This window comes from Lissotriton vulgaris, chromosome 2_1 (genome assembly GCF_964263255.1).
Source record: "Lissotriton vulgaris chromosome 2_1, aLisVul1.2, whole genome shotgun sequence".
NCBI lineage: Eukaryota > Metazoa > Chordata > Amphibia > Caudata > Salamandridae > Lissotriton > Lissotriton vulgaris.
Window position 1 is genome coordinate 1,319,931,096 of NC_141687.1, and position 23,904 is coordinate 1,319,954,999.

A 23,904-nucleotide genomic window follows, 5' to 3' on the forward strand; every position below is an offset into this window, starting at 1 on the left:
GTCAACCTTTTGGTTTGAATGACCGTACAGAATACAGTTGTTTCTTATAAGTACTGTCTTTTCTAATACCTATCTTGCTCATCTTCACCTAACTATTTTCTTCAACTTTTTACATCCCTTTTCTGAACTTTCCTTATCTTCAGTTCCCTTACCCTCGTATATTTTTTGTTTAACTTGCATATATATCATACTCTTTTTTCTTCCATAATGTTTAAACCACATCATTTACATTTATTGAATCATGATTGAATTGTGTCCACTTGTAAATTTACCTGACAGTTTTGTTATGTCAAGTCCCTTGTTTGTGTTAGGCGTCTCAGCCTCTCTAAATGGTCCGTTTTCTAGTCATCCACCACCTTGCATGCCACTTTTCCCCCGAGTCCGTTTTTTATGTCACTGTTTATTTTGCTCGTCTTTTTCTCGTTAGTCCGTTTTTTACATTATTACCCGCCCCTGCACGCCATTACTTGCACAGAACGCGGAAACGCTAGATCACTAACAACACGCCCGACTCTTTGGTGAGTTCTACTAGGCATTTTATATTGGACTTTAGGGTCCGTCAGAATCTTTGCGCACTGAGCACTTGGGATTATTCACGCTGGTAACTTTGTTTACTGATTCTGTGTTGGCTCCTGCACCCCCGACTATTCACGTCTGCGACTTTGTTTTCACATTCACTATCGCTAGGGTATTCTAACAGGGACTTCTGTTAGATTCCATCCGATTTTCGTTTCTCTCGTGTTAAGATTTCTGTAGCTCCAGTTGCATGCTAGGACCCTCATTTTTTTCGTATTGTACACGATTTTTATCAGTTCTAACTACCTGCATGTTTTCACTACCTCGATTTGGGATGGATTATATAGTGAGTACCTGGTTTTGGTCTGTGACGCCACACCTTTTGCGCGGAGCACTTACTTTCTTTTTCCTTACTCACATGTGTGTTAGATGAGCCCTGTTCTTATGTCCTCCCTAATACGATGTTTATCTCCTCAATAGATCCCCTGATGAAGGGACTCTAAGTCCCGAAATGCATTGGGATTAACTATGGGATTCACAAAGGATTGAAACATAAATGTCGACACCAATCGACAAATCTACGGTTGATTATATGATGTTTAAATATACAACTATGAAGATACAATTGGAATAAAGATATATTCAGCTTTAAAATGAAGTAACGTTTGATAATTTAGAGGCCAAGGCCCATTGGTGCTCCTCAAGATTCAGCGTGGGATGTTCCTACGCCCCCCTTGATATTGTTCCCAGTGACCTGAAACATGTTGACACTTTTTTCAAAAGATAGGGTAGTTCAGTAACTCGACTACCAGTATATCACAATACTTTTTTAACAATAGTGCCTAGTTATTAATATAAAAAAAATTCTTTTTTCGATTAAGACACTATTTTTACCTTTTCCTTTTTTGATCTCTGGACACTTCTACATGTACCAGAGGTAGCCTCGGGTGAGGCAGGCATCCTGCACGTTAATCGATTACCCAATGACTATGCCATGACTCCTGATGGGGCGGAAAAAAGATATACTGCTTTGACAATACCAGGAAGTCTATGAGGGTTTTCGATAAATAAAACCAATGGTTTTGTAGAAACCAGTGTCCATTCTACTCTTTTGATTAATGTGAACTGGAGTTTAATCTAGTCAGTTGTTCAGAAAAAGAAATTCTGGAGGCCCTTACTATATCCAAGCAGATAACTCTGTAGCATTACCTCACATTCCGGATCCAATGGATCACTTTATTAATCCAAGATGCCTTGTCTTCTATTGATTGAAACTGTGGTTTCGGAAAACCAGTCATAAATATTGTCCTGATAGAAGTAAAAACATTTTTGTTGGAAATCAACAGTGGGTGTGCAGAGGTATGTGGCTCAGCATAAGGGTCAAGTATTGAAACAGGAGTAGGGGGTTTCAACAGGTGTAAAACATCAATATACTTATTTGGACACAAACCCCCTATATTCCTCCCCATTAAAACCCTTCTGATGGTCGAAGGATTGGACGGATCATATCTATGGATCTTACTTTCTACCTGAGAAGGGGGGAATTTATAGGTCCAGGCCCGTGGTTATTTAAATCGCACAACGGTCCAGTACTACCAAACCTAACCTAAGCTACACTTTTAGATGGGGTTCAGAATGAGGATCCGTCACCTGTTGACTGTTAGCCTCACCACCTCAGCCCCACCTTCAGTGGAGAGCTGGTGCAGTTTGATAATCGACAAATAATATAGCTCTTGTCTTAAGGACTTGACCTCAGCCCTCAAAGTTTTAATAACAGCCCAAAGAACCTTAATCTGTACACCATAGGAGGCATATCACTAGGAGAGAATAAAGAGAACTGCTTAGAACAAAGAGCCACAGGTTCTAGGGGCACAAATGAGACTTGGGATATGGGTACACTGCACGAAGGGGATCTAGCTTCAGCATACACCCCTCTTCATTTTTCATTACAGTTGGTTACAGAAGGTGGCGAGAACTTGGGACTACCAGGTTTTTCTTTTGAACAGGGGGGCTACTTGTATCTTCTGCTGGGGTACTAGAGGTTTCTGGCTATAAATTAAGTTCCCATCTTCTACAAGATTGTCTATATCACATAAGGTACCAATATGGAACAATCATTAGCTTTTTTGCCAGTTGGTTCTCCAGAAAGTTTGCCAGTACTCTTCCTTTTCCCTATAGTTAAATATTGCAGATAGCTTGAAAAATGTGAGATAGTTATAACAAACTTTCATTAAACAGGGTTATAAACAGGTTAGGAACGAATCAAGCAACAGAAGCTAGGGTCCCAGAGAAAAGTCAAGTTTGTGACAGACAGAACAGTTTGCCACGTGTGAGTGTTAGGGCCAATCAGACTCGCATCTGTGGCAGAGCAATGAACAAATGGCTTACCCTAATGTTAAGAGGCATTCAGCCATAGGGCCAAAGTGGGTGGCCCCGCCCGCCTCTTACTGATGCTGATGGGTGCAGTATGGGTCTGCCCTTGGCCCAGGCTTTGCCTGAGCGTGGCCCGTGTGCATCCCATGCTGCAGGACTACAGAGCTCACTATAAGCGCTGGTGCGGCTGGGCATGCCCCATTCAAATCTATGCTGTGGGTGCACCTCCCGGCCCAAGGAGCATTGGCAGGATGGAGTCCCCTACCATGATGAAAGTCCATGGGAGCCAGAGATGCCCTTTACTGTCTCCAAAAGAGCCTATGCAGCGGGACGGCAGAGCATGCTATAAGGGCTGGTGAGGCTAGCCACGCCCCGGTTCAAAACTATGCTGCAGCTGCGCCTCCTGCCGCAAGTAATGTTGGGGTTGGAATCCCCTAGCATGATGGAGATCCATGGGGCCAGAGATGCTCTTTACTGTCACCAAAGAGTCTGATTTACCTATTTTGTGGCACTGGGATAGTGTTAATATCCTCTCATGAGTGGCAGACTCAGGCATGTGCTGCTGCCTCTCCTGTCCATCCAAGCAGGCCCACCTAGGCCCAGACATGACAGTTTCTCCAGTGGTGTCAGTTTTGTTAAAAGTAAGTTTGCACAGCCAAAGTGTTGACATGTCCGCAGTGCTGATTATTCCACAGCAGGGAAGGCAGTGCTTGATTTGTGTCAGTGGCTGACTAACGTTGTTGCACTGGGATAGGGTTCAACCAGCCCATGAAGGACAATCATTGGCATGTACTGGACGTCTGTCCTGTCCATCCTGGGGTGTGCTGTGGTGAACTGTCAGAGATAATATGATTTGATGGATAGAGTGGATGAACAGTGTGAACATTTCTTATATCCTGTAGCTTGAGTGATGTGTTTGTTGTCGGACATATGATTTAACTAAGATTATCTATAGCGAATTTCTGAAGGAGTAGTTTGCAACACTCAAGACTTCGCATGGATGTGATCATGCTGTGACATGTGGGTGCCTAATACTTTGTGGATGCTTCATAGTTGTAGGCAACCTGACCACTTGTTGCATAGTTGTCCTTCCCAGAGGTCACACTTTCTGAGGTGGTTTGGGTTACTATATTATGAGTGCAGTTGACTGTAGCTTTAAGAGTTCATATCTGTAAGATACAACTAATGATGCGGTGAAGGGGGTGAAGTGGTGCATATAGGAAATTTATGATGTTGTGCAGCATGCTATTTTACTTGAAAGTATGGAAAGGTATGGTTTGAAAAGCTGTGATTTGGTGTGGTAGGTATGAATTTGTGTCAAACAGTATGAAAGGATCTTGTGCAGTGGTCAAAGATATTCTGTATTGGGGGAGTAATTTAGTGCAGCATGCTCTGCTTGGAGTTGAATTGCATTAAATTATGATATATAGTGTGATGTTGTACTGAGATTTGCTGTGCTGTTATATAGTGTGGCATATGCTATCAGAATACCGTCTAGCATAAATGTTGTGCCCTAAATCAGCCCAACAAAGTTAATAATAGCAAATCTATACACTATTTTTTAATTATATTTAGGACACCATATTTGTTGAGATGATACTTCTATATACCATATTCTGTAGACTGTGATACAATAACAGCATATTGTTATTTGGTGTCTGATTATGTGAATTGTTAGTGTGAGTTAGTGCTGGATGGTAGCATTATATAATAGACTATAGGGTGAGGCAGAGAAGTGATAATAACAGTTGTGATGTGATGTGATGTGGTGATGGTTAATATTGGGTGATGTGCTCTGGTTTAATTTGTTGATCTGGTTTGGGACAGTATGTTGTGTGAAGGAGTTGTATGCTGTGCTGTGGTGTGGTATGATGTTGTATGTGGCCGTGCTTTGCCAAATCTTAAATCTTTCTCTTTCCACAGCCACGGTCCCGTCACCTTGGAAACATGCCATGGTCTCCCCTCTCCTTAAAAAAACAACGCCTGACCCCAAGATCTTAGCAAACTTTCGCCCGATATCCCTTCTGCCTGCACTTTCCAAAGTCTTGGAAAAACATGTTCATGAACATCTTACCAAGTTCACGGAGGCAAATAACATTTTACACCCCGCCCAATCTGGTTTCCGCACAGGATTCTCGACGGAAACCACACTACTTGGAGTGGTGGAAAATCTTCGACGTCTGGTAGACACGGGTAATTCCGCCGCGCTGATTCTTCTTGACCTCAGCGCGGCGTTTGACACCATCTCTCATAACACTCTGCTCGCTTCCCTCTCCAACATGGGCATAAGAGGAAAAGCACTAGATTGGATAGCATCCTTCCTGATGCTCAGGACTTTCCAAATTTCCTCCAGCAATGCGACATCAAAGATCCATTTTTCTCCGCACGGAGTCCCTCAGGGCTCAATATTAAGCCCCCTGCTTTTTAACCTTTATGCAGCCCCGTTGGCCCAGATCGCTGAATCTGATGGCCTCACCATGTACACATACGCTGACGGCTCCCAAATCATATTCTCCCTCTCGGACGAGAACCAAGCTACTCCTTCACACCTTCAGACTTGCCTTAGGAACATCTCATCCTGGATGAACAAAAACATGCTCAAACTCAATGGCAGTAAAACCGAGGTTCTGATAGTAGGCCCCGACCAGAACCTCTGGAACTCCAGACACTGGCCACCTGAAATGGACCCCCTGCCAATTCCATCGCATCAGGTCCGAAATCTGGGCTTTATCATCGACGGGGACCTTACCATGGAGCCCCCAGGTGAGCGTTCTCTCAGCCACCTGTTTTACGATCTTAAGATGGCTCAGAAAAATCATATGGATGCTTCCTGGTGACACCCAAAAGACAGTCGTCAATGCATAATTACCTCTCGCCTGGACTACGGGAATGTCCTTTATTTGGGGGCATCCCAGGCAGTTACAAGGCGCCTCCAACTAGTACAGAATGCGGCAGCTAGGCTGCTTTGTAAATGCAACAGGAGAGATCGTATGTCCAGTCACTTAAAGGCACTTCACTGGCTAAAAATTGACAACAGGGTCAAATTTAAGACTCTCAGCCTCATGCACAGGATGAAGTGGGGCAACGCTCCTAAATATCTTCTGACCCTTGCGCACACCTACATGCCTGCCCGAGACTTGAGATCTGCCACCCAAGGTCTCTTCTGCGTCCCTAAAATACGCCGGGCTAGGATGGGAGGTAGATCTTTTCCCTTCCTAGGCCCAAAGCTTTGGAATTCGCTTCCCCAACCGCTCCGTCTTGAAAATAGGTACTTACACTTTCGCAAGGCCATTAAAAGCTGGTTTTTTAACCAATAAGTGCTTTTGGTCTCCCATTTAAAACCCTTTTCTGTTCCTCCAGTTCAAATTTCTGTCTAGCGCCGGGAAGCCCTTTTTGGGTATCTGTCGCGCTCTATAAACTAAATAAATAAATAAAATGTGGTAGTGTGGAATGTGGTGGTTTAGTCCAGTTTAGTGTGGGTTGTGTAATTTGGCATTTTGCACAGTCAGCTGATATGGAGTGTTATATAAATCAGAGTTATAAACTGTAGTCTGGAATATTAGAACGTGGGTTTATAACATAGTGTAATGTTCTAAGGTGAAGCAATGTGTTGTAATAAGTGGAACAGTGAGCCATGGTGTGATGCAGGGTGGTGTGCTATGCGGTGAGCTGTATTATGCAATTATGCGATATATTGTATGCCTAAGTTTAATGATCCCAGACATGTCATAGATGGGTGTGCTTGGATATTTGCTGAACACAGATGATAAGTGAGCAACCTTCTAAGTTTAATGTAGCGATGGGATGTATTAAGGTGTTATGTGATTAACTAGTGGTGTAAACTGGAGTTGGATGGAGTGAAGTGGTGTGCTACAGTGTAGTGTAATGTGTCCTGTTGATTTTACATACGGGTGATATGATGTTGATTTAAGATGTAATATGTGGAGTGGCAAAACGTGATGCATTGACGAAATGTTAATTACATAGCTGAAATTCACGATTTTTCTTTATTTCATGTTACACAAAATCCTCACAATGTATCATAATTTTGTATTTCACAGTTGTGTGCTGCCTTTTAAGTAAGCATGCCACTCATGTAAAAAAGAATTGTGAAACACAAAGCATAAAAAATATATCTGTACTGCAGTGCTGTCTCTCAACTCAATTTAAAGTAACATTCACACAGTCAATGCCAAAATGATCTTCAGTAATGTGAACATGGCTGAGAATGGCTTATACAGAAAACGTCTCTCAAAAAGATATTATTTACCGCTTGACCTATATATCTAGCAATCAACCAATGAGCTATCAGAGGACCTTTTGATCATGTCACTGAGAGCCTTCAAGGACCACAGTATTCGGAAACACAAACAGCTCTTTTTCCTTTGCTTCCCTTGTTTCTGTCCCTTCTTATTCCTGCAAAATCCTTACATCTGAAATTAACAAGCATGTGATTTGCATCCAGTTACCTGCTTTGGGCGGTGTTTTGGGAGGTGGTTTCTTCTTCACTGTTGCTTCATCTGTAGAAGAGAAAACAAGTGATTAAATTCCACAATTTCACAATGCTTCATTTGATAAGTGAACACATGCAAATATATTTGTATCTGCACGCATGGGCACACTTTAATGTTCCATAGTTAAACATTTTACACGTACAATTTAACACATGGTGCTGTTTCCGCAAAACAATTGAACAGATTAAGAAGCTATCATCAAAGGGAGCCCCAGCGCCTGGATACCCTCCTGGATGACAAGCAGCGCTCTACAAATCCACCTTACATTATATTACTTAAGCCTAGCTGTGCAATAGGTTTCCCTCCCTTTTATCGACTGGTTTTAATAATTTGCATAGTGATCCCTCCTACTTCCACAAATAACTGGATTTTGAGATTATTATTAAATTCTATGAGGAGATGCGAATATTACTTGTTATTGTCACATGCTAAAATATCGCGGATCCATCTTTTGGGCCCTCTATTTGAAATGGATTTATGAGCAATTGTGCCGTAGTCCTTCTCGGACTATCTTTGCCGTTCTACAGCTCTTGCTACAAACCTCTCGTCTCAAATTTGACATTGATACTGAAAAAATACTGCCTTAAGCTGTTTATTCTCTTTTTGAAGAATAATAAATCCTTTGGGCCAACATGATCTATCACTCATATGGACCATCACCCTTTCATAGGTTTTTCTGTTCAAGGCCTCAAAAATGGACTTTATTTACTATACATCTAATTTATATAGAGACCGTCTGTGATAGCAACCTCGTAATTAGGGTTAATTCTCGCTTACATATGAAAAAGCATTATTTGATTTGCTAATAACATTGGAGCTGCTTTTCTAATCTGCATGAACTTCTCCACACAATTAGTGCTCATGAGCTAGGTTTCTGAATGCTAAAGATCGTTTATATCCACCCAGAACGTAAAAAGTAAAATGAAGGTCAGAAAATAAGTATTTTTCATTTTGAACCCCGTAAGAATTCTTAGTCTTCGCTACATCAAACACTGCTCAAAGGAACTAAGCCAAACTTGGCATGAAACTAGAAATGTTGTCAAAGTGGACCCTATTTGTTGATTGGTTTAAATCTTTTCACTTGTTTTTGAGCATGCTTGACTCAATGTGGGATATCGCAGAAGGGTATATACAGGTCCTCAAAAGTAAAAAAAAGAACAGTGCTTTCCAAGGGGGATTTTTCACTCTGCTTATAGATTTGGGAGTCTACTGAACTACCATTTTGTAGTTATAACCTCTTTGATGCAGGATGCAGACTCACATTTGCAGATCCCTAGGACCCAGCTGCTGATGAGAATTCACAGAGCCATTTTAAATATTCAGTCCGAAATCTACAGTGTCCAAACCTCTCAAGACTGTCAAAGTAAGATGAACAGAGTCACTCCTAGATTTGAGAAGCAGCATTGTGACCCAGCAACACTGGCCTCAATCAGAATTACTAAAATCGGCTCTCACATCTTCATCACTTTCTTACTAGCATGTTTTAAGGTATTCTTGCTTTTATAGTTCACTCGGTAGACTTCCAATGATTACATTTTAAACTACCAATTCTCCTTCAAGAAATAACCTGTCCAAGTTACAATTGTCATGCCTAGAGATTCTGTGTTTTCTATCAAATTGTACTATTGTTGGTACTGAGTTACACTGCTTAGGCTGTGTGCTACTGATAGTTTATGGCTTGCAGGAAACAACGTGACTGTCAACTTGTTTTTGCCACTTGATACACAGGGCTGCGACAGATATCTTGTACCGTAAACCTTTCAAACATCTCAACAATAGCTCCCGAGTCAAATAATACTGAGCAAATGTTTTCAGTACAGAATAAGTGGCCTCCCTACATATATTTTGCCAAAGCGCTCATCCTGTGAAAGCAACTGTGGCTGCTCAACCCATAGTAAAATGTACATTAAATCCATCAGACAGAGTTGTTATTATTCTTATATTATTATATAGATTTGTTGAGCACGAGGCTACCTAGGAAGAGTTTACCAGTTCTGCGCTACAATATGGAACGCAAGTTAACATCACACCAAAGATTGAAACAGCCACGTTTTCAGCTTCTTACAGAAGAGCGATAACGAAGAGCAGGCTCTCAGATTATGGGGTAAGGAGTTCAATTGCTTTGGGACTATGAAGAAGGCATGGACTCCTTGCCAGGATTTTCTATTTCGAGGAATTATAGCGAGAAGTACAAGTTACTAGATCGCAAAGCCCGGTTGAGCATGTATGGTGACACCAGAGATCTAAGATAGATAGGGCCTGAGTTGGAAAGACATTTATGAACATAGCAAAGTGCCCTAAATGTAACACAACATTCAATTGAAAGCCAAAGAAGTTCACGAAGAATACTAGTGGTTAAGTAGAATTTGGGGGGGATTGGGGATGTAGTAAAAGTCTTGCTGCTGTGATTTGCATGACCTGGAGTTGTCTAAGCAGGCTTTTCTTGGCTCCCAGATAGAGAATATTTCCTTTAGCCAGCCTGGAAATAACCAAAGTCTAGATAACGGTTCTGTATGCAGAATTAGGGAGACATCTCATGACGTTCCTAAGCCATCATAGAATGCCAAAACACGTGGCAGCCACCTTGGTAATTCGATAACTCATGGGTAAGCTTTCAAGAGGCCACACCCCCAGATTCTTGACTAGGGGAACAGGGGAAGGAAATGAACGCATTGCCACAGGCTCCAAAAGTGGGGATGGTTGCCCACCAATAAAGCCTCACTCTTATCCCCGTTTAGCTTGAGGGAGTTGGCATGCATCCAGGATGACATTTGTGTGAGGCAGCTGTTCAAAGCCTTTCCTCTGAGGTTCTCCTGAGATGACAGGGAGACAATGATCTGGGTGTCGTCGGCACATGAAAGAAGAGTAAGACCAAAGTTTTCTACAGTGTCTGCAAGTGGTCTTATGAACACGTTAAACAGGGTTGGACTGAGAGGAGGTCCTTGAGGGACCACTGTAGGTAGAAGGTATGGCTCAGAGAGATGCTGATGTGAGTGGACTTGAAAAAACCGATCTAGCAAGAAAGAGGCCAACCATGACAAGGCCATATCTTGTACACTCAAGGCCTCTCGTCGTTCAAGTAAAGTGTTTTGGTTAATCATGTCAAAAGCAGTGCAGACGTCCAAAAGAATCAGTGCTGCAGTGTCATCATTATCAAGCTGTCGCCTGAGATAATACTTCATGGCGAGGAGGGTTGACTCCGTGCTATGGCCTGCTCTTAAGCTTGATTGGGAGTAATGGAGCAAGCCAGTAAGATCTGTGTACCTCGTGAGCTGTTTGTTCACATGCTTTTCCAGAACTTTGGATAGGATGGGCAAGAGAGATATTGGTCTACCATCTGACCAGGTAAAAGTGTCAACATTGGACTTTTTTAGGAAAGGCATCACCATAGTATGTTTCCAAGCCTTTGGAGCCGTGCCTTCCAAAAGTGAAGCACTTCTCTTAAATGGAAAATTGGGTGAGCAAGTCCATAGATTTGGATTCAAGTTTACCTAACACCGAGGGGGGCATGGGTGAAGCGGTGAAACTGACTTAGTAGTGGTAAGGAGAGATACAAAAGTTGGAGGATCCAGGAGCTAAAATGTGCTCAATGAGCCGGGCTCAGTAAGGTGCTCGAGTTGAACATAGGGTTCCAGTGTGAGGGAAAATTAGGCCTGAATATCTGCACTTTCTTTGAAATGAAATTAGATAACTCCTCACACTGATGTTGTGAGAGAGGGCTGCCATATTTCAAGCCTGCTATTATCAACAGTCCATTAAGATGTCATCCTTTAGGATTAAATGGAGCCTAAGCACCAAAATGACATCTTCACAACGAGGATCTGGAAAGCTGACCACATAGAGGGCTACAAAGAGAACTGCTCTAACCCTTCCTTTCAGCCACCCAGAGACGAAAAGTCAGGATCTCCAGAATGCTAACTGAGGCATAATCCTAACCAGATTGGAATTCAAACGGTGAGTGAAATTGGAGACCCCCACACTCCATCCGTCTGCAGCCGTCTTTGCCTCAATATACATGGCAACCTTGCTGTGCCCACCGAAAGGCCTGGGGTCAATCTAGATGTACTTATGGAGAGGTGCAACAGGTGTCAATGATAATGCATCCAGGGAGATGAAACACTGGGGAAGTGCTGTAACTGGAGCATCAAAGCTGAACAGGAATGGTGAAAAACCACCCAGAGGGACCGGCAGGTGAGTCAGAAAGAAAAAGAAAATGGGAGGGAACCCGGAGCACCCCCCTCATCTTCCCCACCCCATGCTTACATTGACTACCATGACAAAGAATGAGACAGGCAGACAGAAACCCACCAGTCTATTGCTCTCAAATGAAAACTGGAAACTATTGACCGTGGCCGTCTTCTAAAATGGTGGGAAGATAATACCGTGGGCAAAGACAAATACAGCAGATACTAAGAACAGCCTGATAACAACACATCAACATAGAGAAATTACTTGGGTAGTTTTTCAAGATGGATGAGATTAAATAATGAAGCACAGGAGATGAATTCACCATAAAATGATTTAGTAAGGATATGTTCATACTGACATTTATTTTTTAAACCAGACTAACACCTCTGGCCGTAATACCAAATAAAATACGCAAAAGTGATCTCCAATCTAAACCAAGCATAGTAAAAAACCTTTATGCAAGACCTGGACCTGTAAACCTTCCCACCAGTGGAAGCCGGGAGATAACGTAAATGGCATATGCACAAAACCATCAATGTCAATGTGAACCAGCTATACGCTGCAATTAGTGCACCCTACTGACCATAAGCTGTAGAAGTGTTGTTACTACCATCGGATTAGACCAAACCCCATTATCATTCCCACACATTGTGGTAACTACTTCATGATCTCACAGGAAACATGACCATTTGAATTGCCCCAGAAATGATGAGCAAGGTATAGCTCATAGACATGTAACACCAACAAAACTACACCTGACTCAGCACTCTTGATCCACGAACAATGTATAGCCCAATACTGGCACACCAACATATGGTCACCATGGAAGGCCACAGCTATTCCAACCATTCCAACAGACTAAATCACCAGAAATTACACCTGAAACCACAATGAGAGATTTTGAACATGAAGATTTTTGTTGCGATACTAGATGCCACTATGATTACGATGGCCTCAGTTATTTCATCAGTGAGCACTGAATTTTCCTCTTAGAACCAGAACCTAGATTCAGTGGATATGAGAATAAAATACCAAAACAAATCCCAAACAAGCGTCAAGAACTTTGAAGACTTATCACGAAGACAAAAATGACCACTTAAATGGGCTTCTAGAAAATTTGGAGAAAGCAGATATCTCAAAATTTCTAACGTTGTTCTGACTTCACCTACTCAATGTGGAATTCCCTACTCCATTCAAATTCTGGGGAGTGCCCAGACCAAACCTACAGGATAATTCAATTCATTTTGTCCAAGACCAAATGAATGCCTGCTTCCATAGACACTAACAGGCAGGAAAAATCAAACAAGCCTTGGTCCACCTATGTTTGAAAGACGCACATTTCACATTTCTCCTTGGATAAAACACTCAACGGGAAACATCTTCATTCCTTAAGAGAAATTGGGCCAGATGTAGGTCGCCCAATTACTGAATTTCGGCCGTTACCGACCGGTATTAGGCTACTGAGATGTAGGTGGCCTAAATTGCAAATTCGGTAATTTACCGATTCGGTATTTTAAGGAATCGGTAAATTACCGATTCCTTAAAATACCGAATCGGTAAATTACCAAATTTGCAATGTAGGGAGCACTCAAATGAGTGCGTTTTCCCATTTTAGGATTCGTTATTTACCACCAACTATAAGTTGGTGGTAAATAACGAATACCTTTGAAAATGCAAATCTGCGCATTTTCATCTGTCATGTAGCAGACATACATGCCCTTAGGGCATGTATGTGTGCCACATCTGCAAACAAGCACGATTCAGGGGGGCAACAGGGTGTCAAAGTGACACCCTGGCACCCTTGAATGTGTCCCCCATTTTACTGAATCCATATTTACCGATTCAGTAATTGCCATTCATTCCTATGGGCCTTCAGGCCCCTAGGAATGAATGGCAATTACCGAATCGGTAAACACCGATTCGGTAAATACCGAATCTTACCGATTTGGTAAGGTTTACAGATTTTTTTGCTACATAGCATTTACCGATTCTAAAATATCGAATTGGTAAAATTCGGTATTTTAGAATCGGTTGAATGTACTTAACCTACATCTGGCCCATAGTTTACAAATAGGACATTAGGTTTGACTTTCTGTAGCCAGTGTCAATGATAATAATCAAGTCAAGACAAGAAATCTTCATTTGATTTGAGCAATGCCCATCATAAAAGTGCAAGTGCAAACATACATCTCATAATGACATGAAAAATACAACTAGATAAAACAACAACTAATAGAATGATTTCAACATAAAACTTCAATCCTAAAATACCACATATAAACCATGCTAAATAAAAACATACATTAGGAGTAGATAAAAATTATAAGAACAGTAAAGCCTGTCTCACATGTCTAAAGGTCATCGGTAACAAGAGCGGCCGGATACATTTGTACCCTAAGTCCATAATGTATTAAATCTAGAAGAGAGAAAAACAATGTGCAATGTATCCAGAATAGAAACCATGTCACAAGTGCACTCGGGAAGCTCAGAAGCTTTGGACCAGCCATCAGTAGCAAACATAAGCTTAAGAATCAAATTCAATGACAGAATCCCAATCCAAAGGCCGCAGCAGGTACGAGCAGAGGGCAGACAACCGTGACGAACGTGTGACTACAGGTCCTGCCCCCTTGCAGGATTCATGCTGTACATGGCGAGTTAACCATAGTTTTACAGCAGCACTAGGAGGATACAATCTCCCTCCTTTACCGCACCTTAGCGTGTGCAACACTTGTCACTCCAAATGGCCAAGTAGACTATATCTGACCATCACATTCTTTAACACACACTACCACACAGATTCTGAAGAAAGCCAGCACACTTCGGAGCCTGGCTGAAACATGTAGACCTTTTTTCAGGATATCAGAGGCATAATAATAAACTCTACATATATCCACCTTTCTCCAGTTTTAACCTTGTCATAGGGCCCACCATTAAAAATGTACCTTTATTAAAAGGGACCCTGTAGACCGTTTTAACATCACTTTCACTGCACCAATTTGCGCTCATAAAATACAGGTCCGCTGTAATTCAGGCATTGTAAAACACCCGAGGTGCACTCAGCACCTTGGGTGGAACCCGATGACGAAGCATGCCACCAACTAGTTTGGTGGGTGAGGGTTTTCATAAAAAATTGCTTCCCACACAAACAACGAGCTTTAAGAGTGCGAGCCAGTTCTTCTTGATTAGAAAATAATCAAATTCAGTCGAAACAGGGTCAGAAGCCTTCTGTGGTACCAGGGCATATCTAGGGTCAACTAAATTTCCAAGCTGCTCATCGAGTCGACCATGTAATAGTGCATCATTGAGCGCTTGGTCTGCACAAGGGACTCCCTCTCTGCACACACCTTGGCAGTAAAGGAATGTTTGACCCACACAATGTCTGCTTTAGTAATGTGATCTGGGTAAACAAACTAAAATCGGGTCTGCCAAAGTCCCTCAAAGTGCTCATAATGTAGTTCAAGCAGGAAATTCAAAGCATGTGGTCCGGACCCAAATAGTCCCTTAGAATTTGTTAAATTGAAGTTAATCTTTCAACCAAACCATGAACCTCAGGGGTTGGCAAATAAAATCTGTAATGTATCCCAGACCTACTTACTCAAGGGCTATCTCAGAAGGGATAATCACCTTAAACTGCAAAACCTTGGAATACCCCAAACCAGAAAACCTAGAATGCTTCTTAGAGAGCATGGCCAACGCAGATACAAGAGTATCTGTGGTGGTTCACCCATTAACTTGCAAAGAAACAAACATATCAAAGTATTCCAAAGTCAACGCTACAAAACCAGGCCACACCCATACACCATCAATACAAAGGCCCAGATAAGGCTGGCCTATGGACAGTGAAAAAAGCATTAAATAAAAACGGTGTTAAATCAAGATCACCCTGGAAATCAGGTGCTACACCAACTATAATAAAAACTGGTCACATGAACAATTAGCAGAAACTGGAGCTCACATTCACACCCACTCCACAATATAGCCATTAAGCAGCAGAAATGACCAACCCATATGTTCCATCACTCTGTCCCCCAACATGATCTGCAGAGACCATCAAAAATGCTATATCTGGTATCCTAAGAACATGCAAGGTCCTTAAATGGAGTTGCAGCTCTGTCTTCCCACCTTCTCCCTGTCAAAACAAGACTCGTTTCAAGGTACTTGAGTAATAAACATGGCGATTTCACTTTATCACAAAATGCCACTTTCTCCAAAATTGAAAACAACAAAATACAGCAACTGGAGAGCCAAACGACCACACACAGGTGACACAATGGTGATAAAAATACTCTAAACAAAAAGTTGAGTGGATACATGTAAGGTACTGTAGTTGAGGAGGGTAGATAGGTTTTCCTGAAAATGTCAATTGAAAACTCCACCTTTAATTAGGGTCAGTTTATGTTCTGAACCCATCAAAATTGGCCTTCCTCTCGAAAACAGTTAGACTTCTTATCGAAATCAGCAGCACCTGCTCAGTGACAGGTGGTGACAGGAATCTAGTCATGGAGCCCATATTAGATAAATGAAACAGTCAGGATAAGGCAAACAACATGGACAGGGCTATACTCAAAGATATTATACAAGGTAATGACAGGATTGACATAGAGATTAACAAACACCACTGAAAAAGAATTACATTCCTATAATGTGAACAGACAACTGGTTTGTTGACCTGTTCACTCTTACTGAATACGGGCAAAAGAAAGGAGGAACACAGGGTTCCCGATGGGTTTCAGAGTAAAATTCAGTAGAATTAGTAAATCCAAATTGATGAGTATGTCACATTTGACTCACAAAGGGGCTGTAACACTCAGAAGCAAGATCTCACTCTCCTATAAGACAATGGTATTGATGATCCCAAAACTGGCAAAGATCACTGAATTTCCAAACGCACCTGACCAATATCACTACTGAAAGCAGACATCAAAATTCTGGCAGAGATTACCAGTGAACACAATCAGAATGTTAATTTCATCAATTCATGCCACACAAGTAGGCTTTATACCGGCCCTTTCCTCGAGGATTCAACCATAACTTCTTTCACATGTGTTGTGGCAGTTTAAGGACAATCCAAAGGGGATCAGCACACGTTCACTCAAGCATACAAATTAGTTAAATGAGAACGTTTATTTTTCTTGATTTCTTTTCCCAAGTCCATTACTGTATTCGGCCACAAGAATTGCAATTAAATTGGGGGATGGGGGGGACTTCAGTCAAAACCCCTCCCAAATTTCAAAGGTACTATACAGAGCTGTATTCTTTTTACCTTACAGATCATATTGGCCCTAGAACCACTTTCAAGAGCAATCAGCAATTACACATCCCTCATTCCTCCCTACCAGAGAGCTTCTCTCATTAATCAAGTTATTTGCTGCCTTTTGAGGGTACAAAAGCAATTGGCTGAAATGTGTGGCGATGCATATGTCTCAATCAACAATCCAGGTCTAGGCAGGAGATCATAATTTCTCAATGGGTAACATCACACCTAAAACAATTGGGCCCTTAACCCCTTCGATGCGGCCGCGATTCCCCTGGTGTGCTGTAAACAGCACGAACAGGGGCAGGCCGTGACGAACCCCAGCCGTCATCAGCACACAAGCACCGTAGTGCATGACGGCTGGGGTTCGTCATCAGCATGGAAGGGGTTAAGGCAACAGAACGACAAATTAGACCTCATCATGTCGTAGTATAGTCACACTTACATAGATGGTCCCAGCTATAACTATCCCTTTGGGAGAGAGACCAAATAGTGAAAATGGTGATGTTTCCCCGTTTTAATTATATCTTAGCGAATCCACAGGTTCACAAGCCCAGACACACAATGCACTACATAGTCAAACCCATCCAATCCTTCCTATGGCCAACATGAGCCCACAACTCAAATCTACAAAAAGTATACCGAAACCCAAATACATTCAACATGATTTGTTTTCCTATTATTATTATTATTTTAATTTTATACGGCGCACAGCTACCAAAAGGTTTCCCGGTGCCGCCAGACAGGGAAAAGGAGGAAAAAGCAATTTATTGGTTAGACAACCAGGTTATTAAGTGTGTACGAGCAACTTATTGGTTAAACAACTAGGTTTTTAAGTGTTTGCGAAAATTACGGAAAACAGTTTCGTTCCTAAGAGGTGGAGGGAGAGAGTTCCACAGTAGAGGACCCAGGTAAGAGAAGGGCCAGTCGTAACAGTCTGATCCTAGGAACTGAGAATTTAGCCTGAGTAGAAGAGCAAAGAGAGTGTGATGGTATATAAGGATAGACGATGGCCTTTAAGTACTGAGGGGCACAACCAGACTTGATCTTGAACGTATAGTTCAGGGCTTTGAATTTCACATGATTCTCAACCCTGAGCCAATGAAGATCACGGAGAGAGCTTGAAACAGAGGCCATTCTAGGGGTCTGACTGAGCAATCTGGCAGCTGTGTTCTTCACCACTTGCAATCTGCGTATCACATCCTTGTTGGCACCTAGATACAGGATGTTGCCGTAATCCAGTCTGGATGTAATAAGAGCCTGGACCACAGATCTTTGAGTGGAACTTGGCAGCATCCAGAGGATTTTTCTAAGCCATTTAAGGATGGCGAAGCATGTAGATGCCACCTTCACTGCTTGCTGCTTCATTGACAGTTGGTCGTCAATGATAATACCCAGATTGCAAACTTGAGTAGTGGGTTGAGGGAGAATTCCTATTTCAGATGGCCAGTGCCGGGGGCCCCAAAGGTCCTTGTTATTTCCCAGAATTTCTTCTGTTTTTTTCGCCGTTAAGTTTGAGCGAATTGGCTTGCAATCCAGCAATTTCCCTCAGACCAGTCTGAAGGGATGATGTCTTAGATGCTCTATCCGTAGACAAGGAAGAAATTATTTGGGTGTCGTCGCCGTAAGAAAAAATCGACAACCCAGCTTCTTCAGTAATAGTTGGCAAAGGCTCAACATAACCATTAAACAATAGTGGGCTCAGAATGGAGCCCTGTGGAACTACTTAAGGTGAAGGAACAGTGTTGGATGCAGCCTCAGAAGAGAAAACCTGGAACGTGCAATTAGTCAGATTAGTGAGAAAGTCACCAAGCCAATTAAGGGCTGGGCCAACAATGCCCAATGATCACAGAGCTTTCAGTAACACGGTATGGGACATAAAAGAGCAAATACAAGCTCAGATATTATAACCAATGCCTCTTCACTATTGAAGAAAACCTCCCAAATTTAAGCTTCTATCGATCCAAAGACAATTACCAACTGGGCAAACCACAGTAGTAAATGGAAATAAAAACAAAAAAAATGTTAGACTGGTATTGAGATATAGACACACAAGCCACACATACCAAACGCTTCACTGCTCTCTCCCTCTTTTGCTCTCCACATGCCACACACACCGTTCCGTTTTAATCACCACACCCTCTCAATCCAGGATTCAGCCCCCACCTCCATCACCATGATTTCTACTTAGAAATGGAGCAATTTTAGACAATCAAACTAGACTCCCTCCACCCTTCCCGGGGAAGTATATAACCAGTTAAGAATTTAGAACTCAAGTGAATACAAAAGTTAAACTGCACAGGCGAATGCTTTATTTTGACCCAAGTTTGGCTTCATACAGAATACTTCCTTTCAACTGAGATGTTATCTGAATTGTAGTGCTTTCCTTGTATCCATGTATACTGAAATTCATCTACAGAAATACTTAAAACAAGCATTTACAATGCAATAGGTCTCGCATTAATTAAGTTTGAGCTATTGGCATTGCTAAATATTGCAACACCAATTGCAACAAAAGTCTATAAATTGTAGGCCAATAAAATGTGTATTTATTTTTGTAGCAATGGTGGCATGCTGCGTTTTATATGAATATGTTTAAAAGTAAAGTGCGCCACTGAAGGCTGGTGGTATGTGTGTGCCTGGTGAAAGCGTGCACTGACTGCTAGTTGTGTGTGTGTGCCTGGTGAAAATGTGCACTGACGTCTGGTGGTGTGTGCCTGGTGGAAGAGTGCATTGACGGCAGGTGGTGTTTGTGCCCAGTGAAAGTGTGCACTGACGGCTGGTGGTGTTTCTGCCCGGTGAAAGCGTGCACTGATGACTGATGGTGTCTGTGCCTGGTGAAAGTGTGCACTGACGGCGTGGTTGTGCGTGTGTGGTTGTATGTGTGGTTGTGTGTGTGGTTATGTGTGTGGCTGTGTGTGTGGCTGTGTGTGTGTGGCTGTGTGTGTGGCTGTGGGTGTGCACACACCACACTATTGATAGGTATGCCCCTGCCACTCCGATGTGTGCTCACAGCACATGGGTAAACCCAGCAGCCCAGACGCACTTCTAGGGCACGTGGTGCCTCCAAGGGCTTGTGTACATATAAAACACACGAAAAGTACCAGAAGTCTGAATTCATAAGTATACTCAAAAGGAACCTGTGAAAGTGTACCCTTTGAAAAACAAAACCAAGAGGTTAATGTATAGGAAAAACATTACAAAAGTGTTAATGTAGGAATACACAGGAGGAAAAGATACATAATACCAGACTGGAAAGTATACCCATCAGCCCACTCAATAGTGGAACTTCATCATCTGGGTTGTGTGATAGTGGTATCCAGTGTGCCTCTCCTCGGGAAAAACCCGGGGCTAGCAAATCTTGTACCACATGGTTGACCCTCAACCTTAGAAGATGACCGAATGCAGGCTGTAGGGGCAAAGTTACAGTGCTCAGAATTCGTGAAAAAGGAAAGAAAGGAAAAGAATTGTAATCCAAGTGTTCTAAAAATACCTATCTTGATGTCATAAGAAAAACTTTATTTGGGTCTGTCCATCAAGATGGTATGGTTTAAAAGCAGAGTGATAATAGCATGCAAGGAATTGCTATTCACCATGAGTGTTAAATGGTCAACATGTTTCAGCGTTTATAGGCTTTCGTCAGGACCTATGATGCACTACTGCAACATTAACTTAATGTGCTATGAAAGAAAATCTACAGACCAGATCCAATTTCAGTGGAAAAATTGGGGTATCTTCTCCTGTATAAGCAAAAGAGGGATAAAAAGAAAAAGACAACATTCAAAGTTAAGGTATCCTTTAAGATTATCATGTGGATTCATAAGGTGTAAGTTCCCATGATATTCAACTCACCCAAATGGGAACTTACACGGCGGGGGGGGGCTCTGACGTCACCAGATCACAAGGGAGGGGTAACACTGGAAGGGAGGGGGAAGAGGATGAGGCCAGGTACAATGGGGGTGGCTGGGGGTTGGGGGGAGGTGGGCTCTTACATCACCAGAGCACGAGCAGTCTCTTCCGGGGAGCTATCTGTAGTGTGAGCAGTATGTACTGGGGAGCAGTGTGAGCAGTATGTACTGGGGAGCAGTGTGAGCAGTCTGGACTAGGGAGCAGTGTGAGGAGACTGTACTGGGGAGCAGTTTGTACTGGGGAGCAGTGTGAGGAATCAGTACTGGGGAGCAGTCTGCCTTGGGAGCAGTGTGCCCAGTCTGTCTGGGGGAGCTGCCAGCAGTCTTCTAGAGAGCAGTGCATAAAGACAACCGCACAAGTGTTAGGTCCTGAGAGAAGTCTGGCTGCAGTCTGTACTGGGGACTCTGTAATTCTCCCCTCTTGGAAAACACTCTGTAATTCTCCCCTCTTGGAAGGGTAGTATATTGATACCCCTGTATAAGAAGGGCGATAGAAATTTACCCCAAAACTATCGCCAGATTGCCCTTCTTGATGCGGTCGGTAAAGTTTTTTCCAAATGCCTCGCGCAATTAATTAATAAGTGGGTTCATGAGAATAATATTTTGCCTCTCGAGCAGACGGAGTTCCGAAAAAGGCATGGCACCTTAGATAACCTGACCGCACTACATGTCTTATCGGAGAAATACATCAAGCTCCGAGGAGGGAGACTATACGCAGTGTTCATAGATTTCTCCACGGCTTTTGCTGTGGAGAAAGCTATCATCCCTAGGTATGCCCCCCAAGCTTTTAAATCTGGTTCGGGAGCTTCACTCCGACACATGGTGTAAAATACTTATGGGAGGTGAAAGGGGTCTTTCTCATGCTATTCCTACTGCCAATGGGTTAAAACAAGGGAGCCTGTTGGCCCCACTATTGTTCTCACTTTATTTATCCGATCTTCCCCAATCTCTTTCCTTGAGTGACGGTATTGCTTCATCCCTGGGGGGCAAACCGATAGTATGTCTGCTATATGCAGACGACATACTAATCCTGGATTTGACCCTAAGAAGACTGAATAATCGGTTACAAGCGCTCCACGCATATGCTGAATCCCATCACTTGAGGATAAACATAACTAAGAGTAAAGTCATGTGCATGGCTGGAAGAAAAAAGCAAACATTTGGGAACTTCTTTTGGAATATAGGGGGCCTTCGATTGGAAGTAGTCCAATCCTATACTTTTTGGGGAAAAATAGTTTCCAGTTCATTAAGTGAGAAGGCCTATATAACCAATACCATTCGGAAGACCGTGTACCACGAGAGGGGTCTTAATACCCTCTATAGATCTACTGGCCAGAGGCACTTTGCTTATCTATTGGAGGTTTTTAGAGCAAAAATTCCAGCTACCTTACTATACGGTATAGAACTTCTAGAAGTGGGGAGTTGGGGCTTTTTAAACACTACAGAGGGAAACATTTTACGGAAACTGTGTACGGTCAATACTATGTGCACTATTGCAGCTTTTAGACTGGAATTTGGTTTACGCAGTGCATGGGCTCAGGGCCTCGCTGGAGTAGTACGCTGGGTTTTCAGTTTGGCCAAGGGCGAATCGGATTCATTAAGATACTTGATCCGAAAAGAACTTCTTGGTCCTTTAAATGAACACTCTATTCTTGTAAAGAATTTTAGATCAGCAGTTAAACTCCTGAAATTAGATGAACTGACTCTTTTCTCTTTATCTTCTCATCAGCTAAAATTGACTTTAAAATTGGCCTCCTGGAATCTAAGCTTTGACTTGGATAAAGAGGCCCTTATTGCCAAAAAGGGCCCGTCTCCTCTTATTGATCAGTACCAAATTAGAATTCCCCAACCTTTTGTTTCATGGAATATCCCCCATGGTGTGCGTCGTTTTATGTTTCTCTTAAGACAGGACCTTCTTCCTCTAAATATGCTGTTATCAAAATGGTATGGCTCTTCAGAAAAGTGTAATTTCTGCTACAAATACAATCAAGATGTTAAACACATGTTATTTGTCTGCCCGGTTTTAAAAAAGTATCGTTTAAAATGGTTGAGACCTATTTGTCTGAAACAAAATATTCTTTCTTCTTCTGATTTCCTTGTTGCCTTGTACAATCCACCAAATGAGAGATTCTGCTGTATAATTTTTATAAGTTTCCTGAATTTGTATTAGATTTAGTCTTTTCTAAACGTGGTTATAATGAGCCAAATGTTGATGTTGGAAGATTTTATGTGGACCTCTGTATAGAGTTCCGAAACATAAATAAATAAAAACTTGAAACTACTGGGGACGAGGCCTAACAACCAGAGCTGCCGACTTTGAAACTGGGGAACCGGGTTCCAGTCTCTGCGCCCGCTCACCATCCTGTGATTCTGAGCAAATCCCTTCATGTCATGGTGCCTAAAAAACGAATGCGCCCTTCTGTAATGTAATTGGTGCTCATATATAGCGCTCCGATACCTTCGCATCGAGTCAGCGCTATATAAAACAGCAACACAGTAGGAGAGAGCAGTGAGTGCTACGGTCTATACCAAAGAGCATGATAGGTAGTTCATTCCAAGAAGCAGTGAGCTGAACCAGTGCATACCGTCTGCACAAGCAGCCTGCCCTTGAAAGTAGTGCTCAATGGCTGCAGGTCATCTGTGACAAATTCCAAAAGCTGCACTTCTCTCCCTCTTCGCCCCCTTCCCAAAAGGAACATTACGAAGTATGAAAACAAAGGGGTCCATTTTCTCTTGGTTGACACCCACGGACTGATAAAGAGTCCTTCTAATACTATGCGTTATCTGCTTTATTTCTTGATGTAAAACATTATTTATTCAGATAAAATGCGCAGTTCGCTTGTCCGGGAGCCCGGGATGGCAGGCGCGCATCTGTTCCGCAAACACCACAGGAGCCGTGGGCTGTGCTCGCTATAAGCAGTGTGAACGCGTGCGCAGCAGACCTCGCCTTCAGAGCCTGGCTCCTGCCAAGTTGTGCATTTCATCTTGAGGGCCCAAGTGAAGTTTTATCCACTGTGAACTGGGGAGACGCCAAGGCACGGAGAAAGTGGGCTTTCATCGGAAAGGAAGCTGGGTGTGTGCTTGAGGTGGGCAAGTTCTGTGTCTGTGGGAGGAGAGGCTGTGAAAATGCAACATTTGTTAAACCAGGCTG

General features: G+C 42.5%; 1 protein-coding gene across 3 annotated transcripts in view; it reads right to left on the minus strand.

The window, feature by feature from the left end:
• MYLK (myosin light chain kinase) overlaps nt 1-23,904 on the minus strand; it is a 1,710,670-nt gene that overhangs the window by 353,609 nt on the left and 1,333,157 nt on the right. For all 3 annotated transcript variants that reach the window (XM_086957081.1, XM_086957079.1, XM_086957080.1), the window contains exon 20: nt 7,359-7,409. In XM_086957081.1, the coding sequence (XP_086813207.1) occupies nt 7,359-7,409 (51 nt within the window). The remainder of the gene's footprint in view (nt 1-7,358; nt 7,410-23,904) is intronic.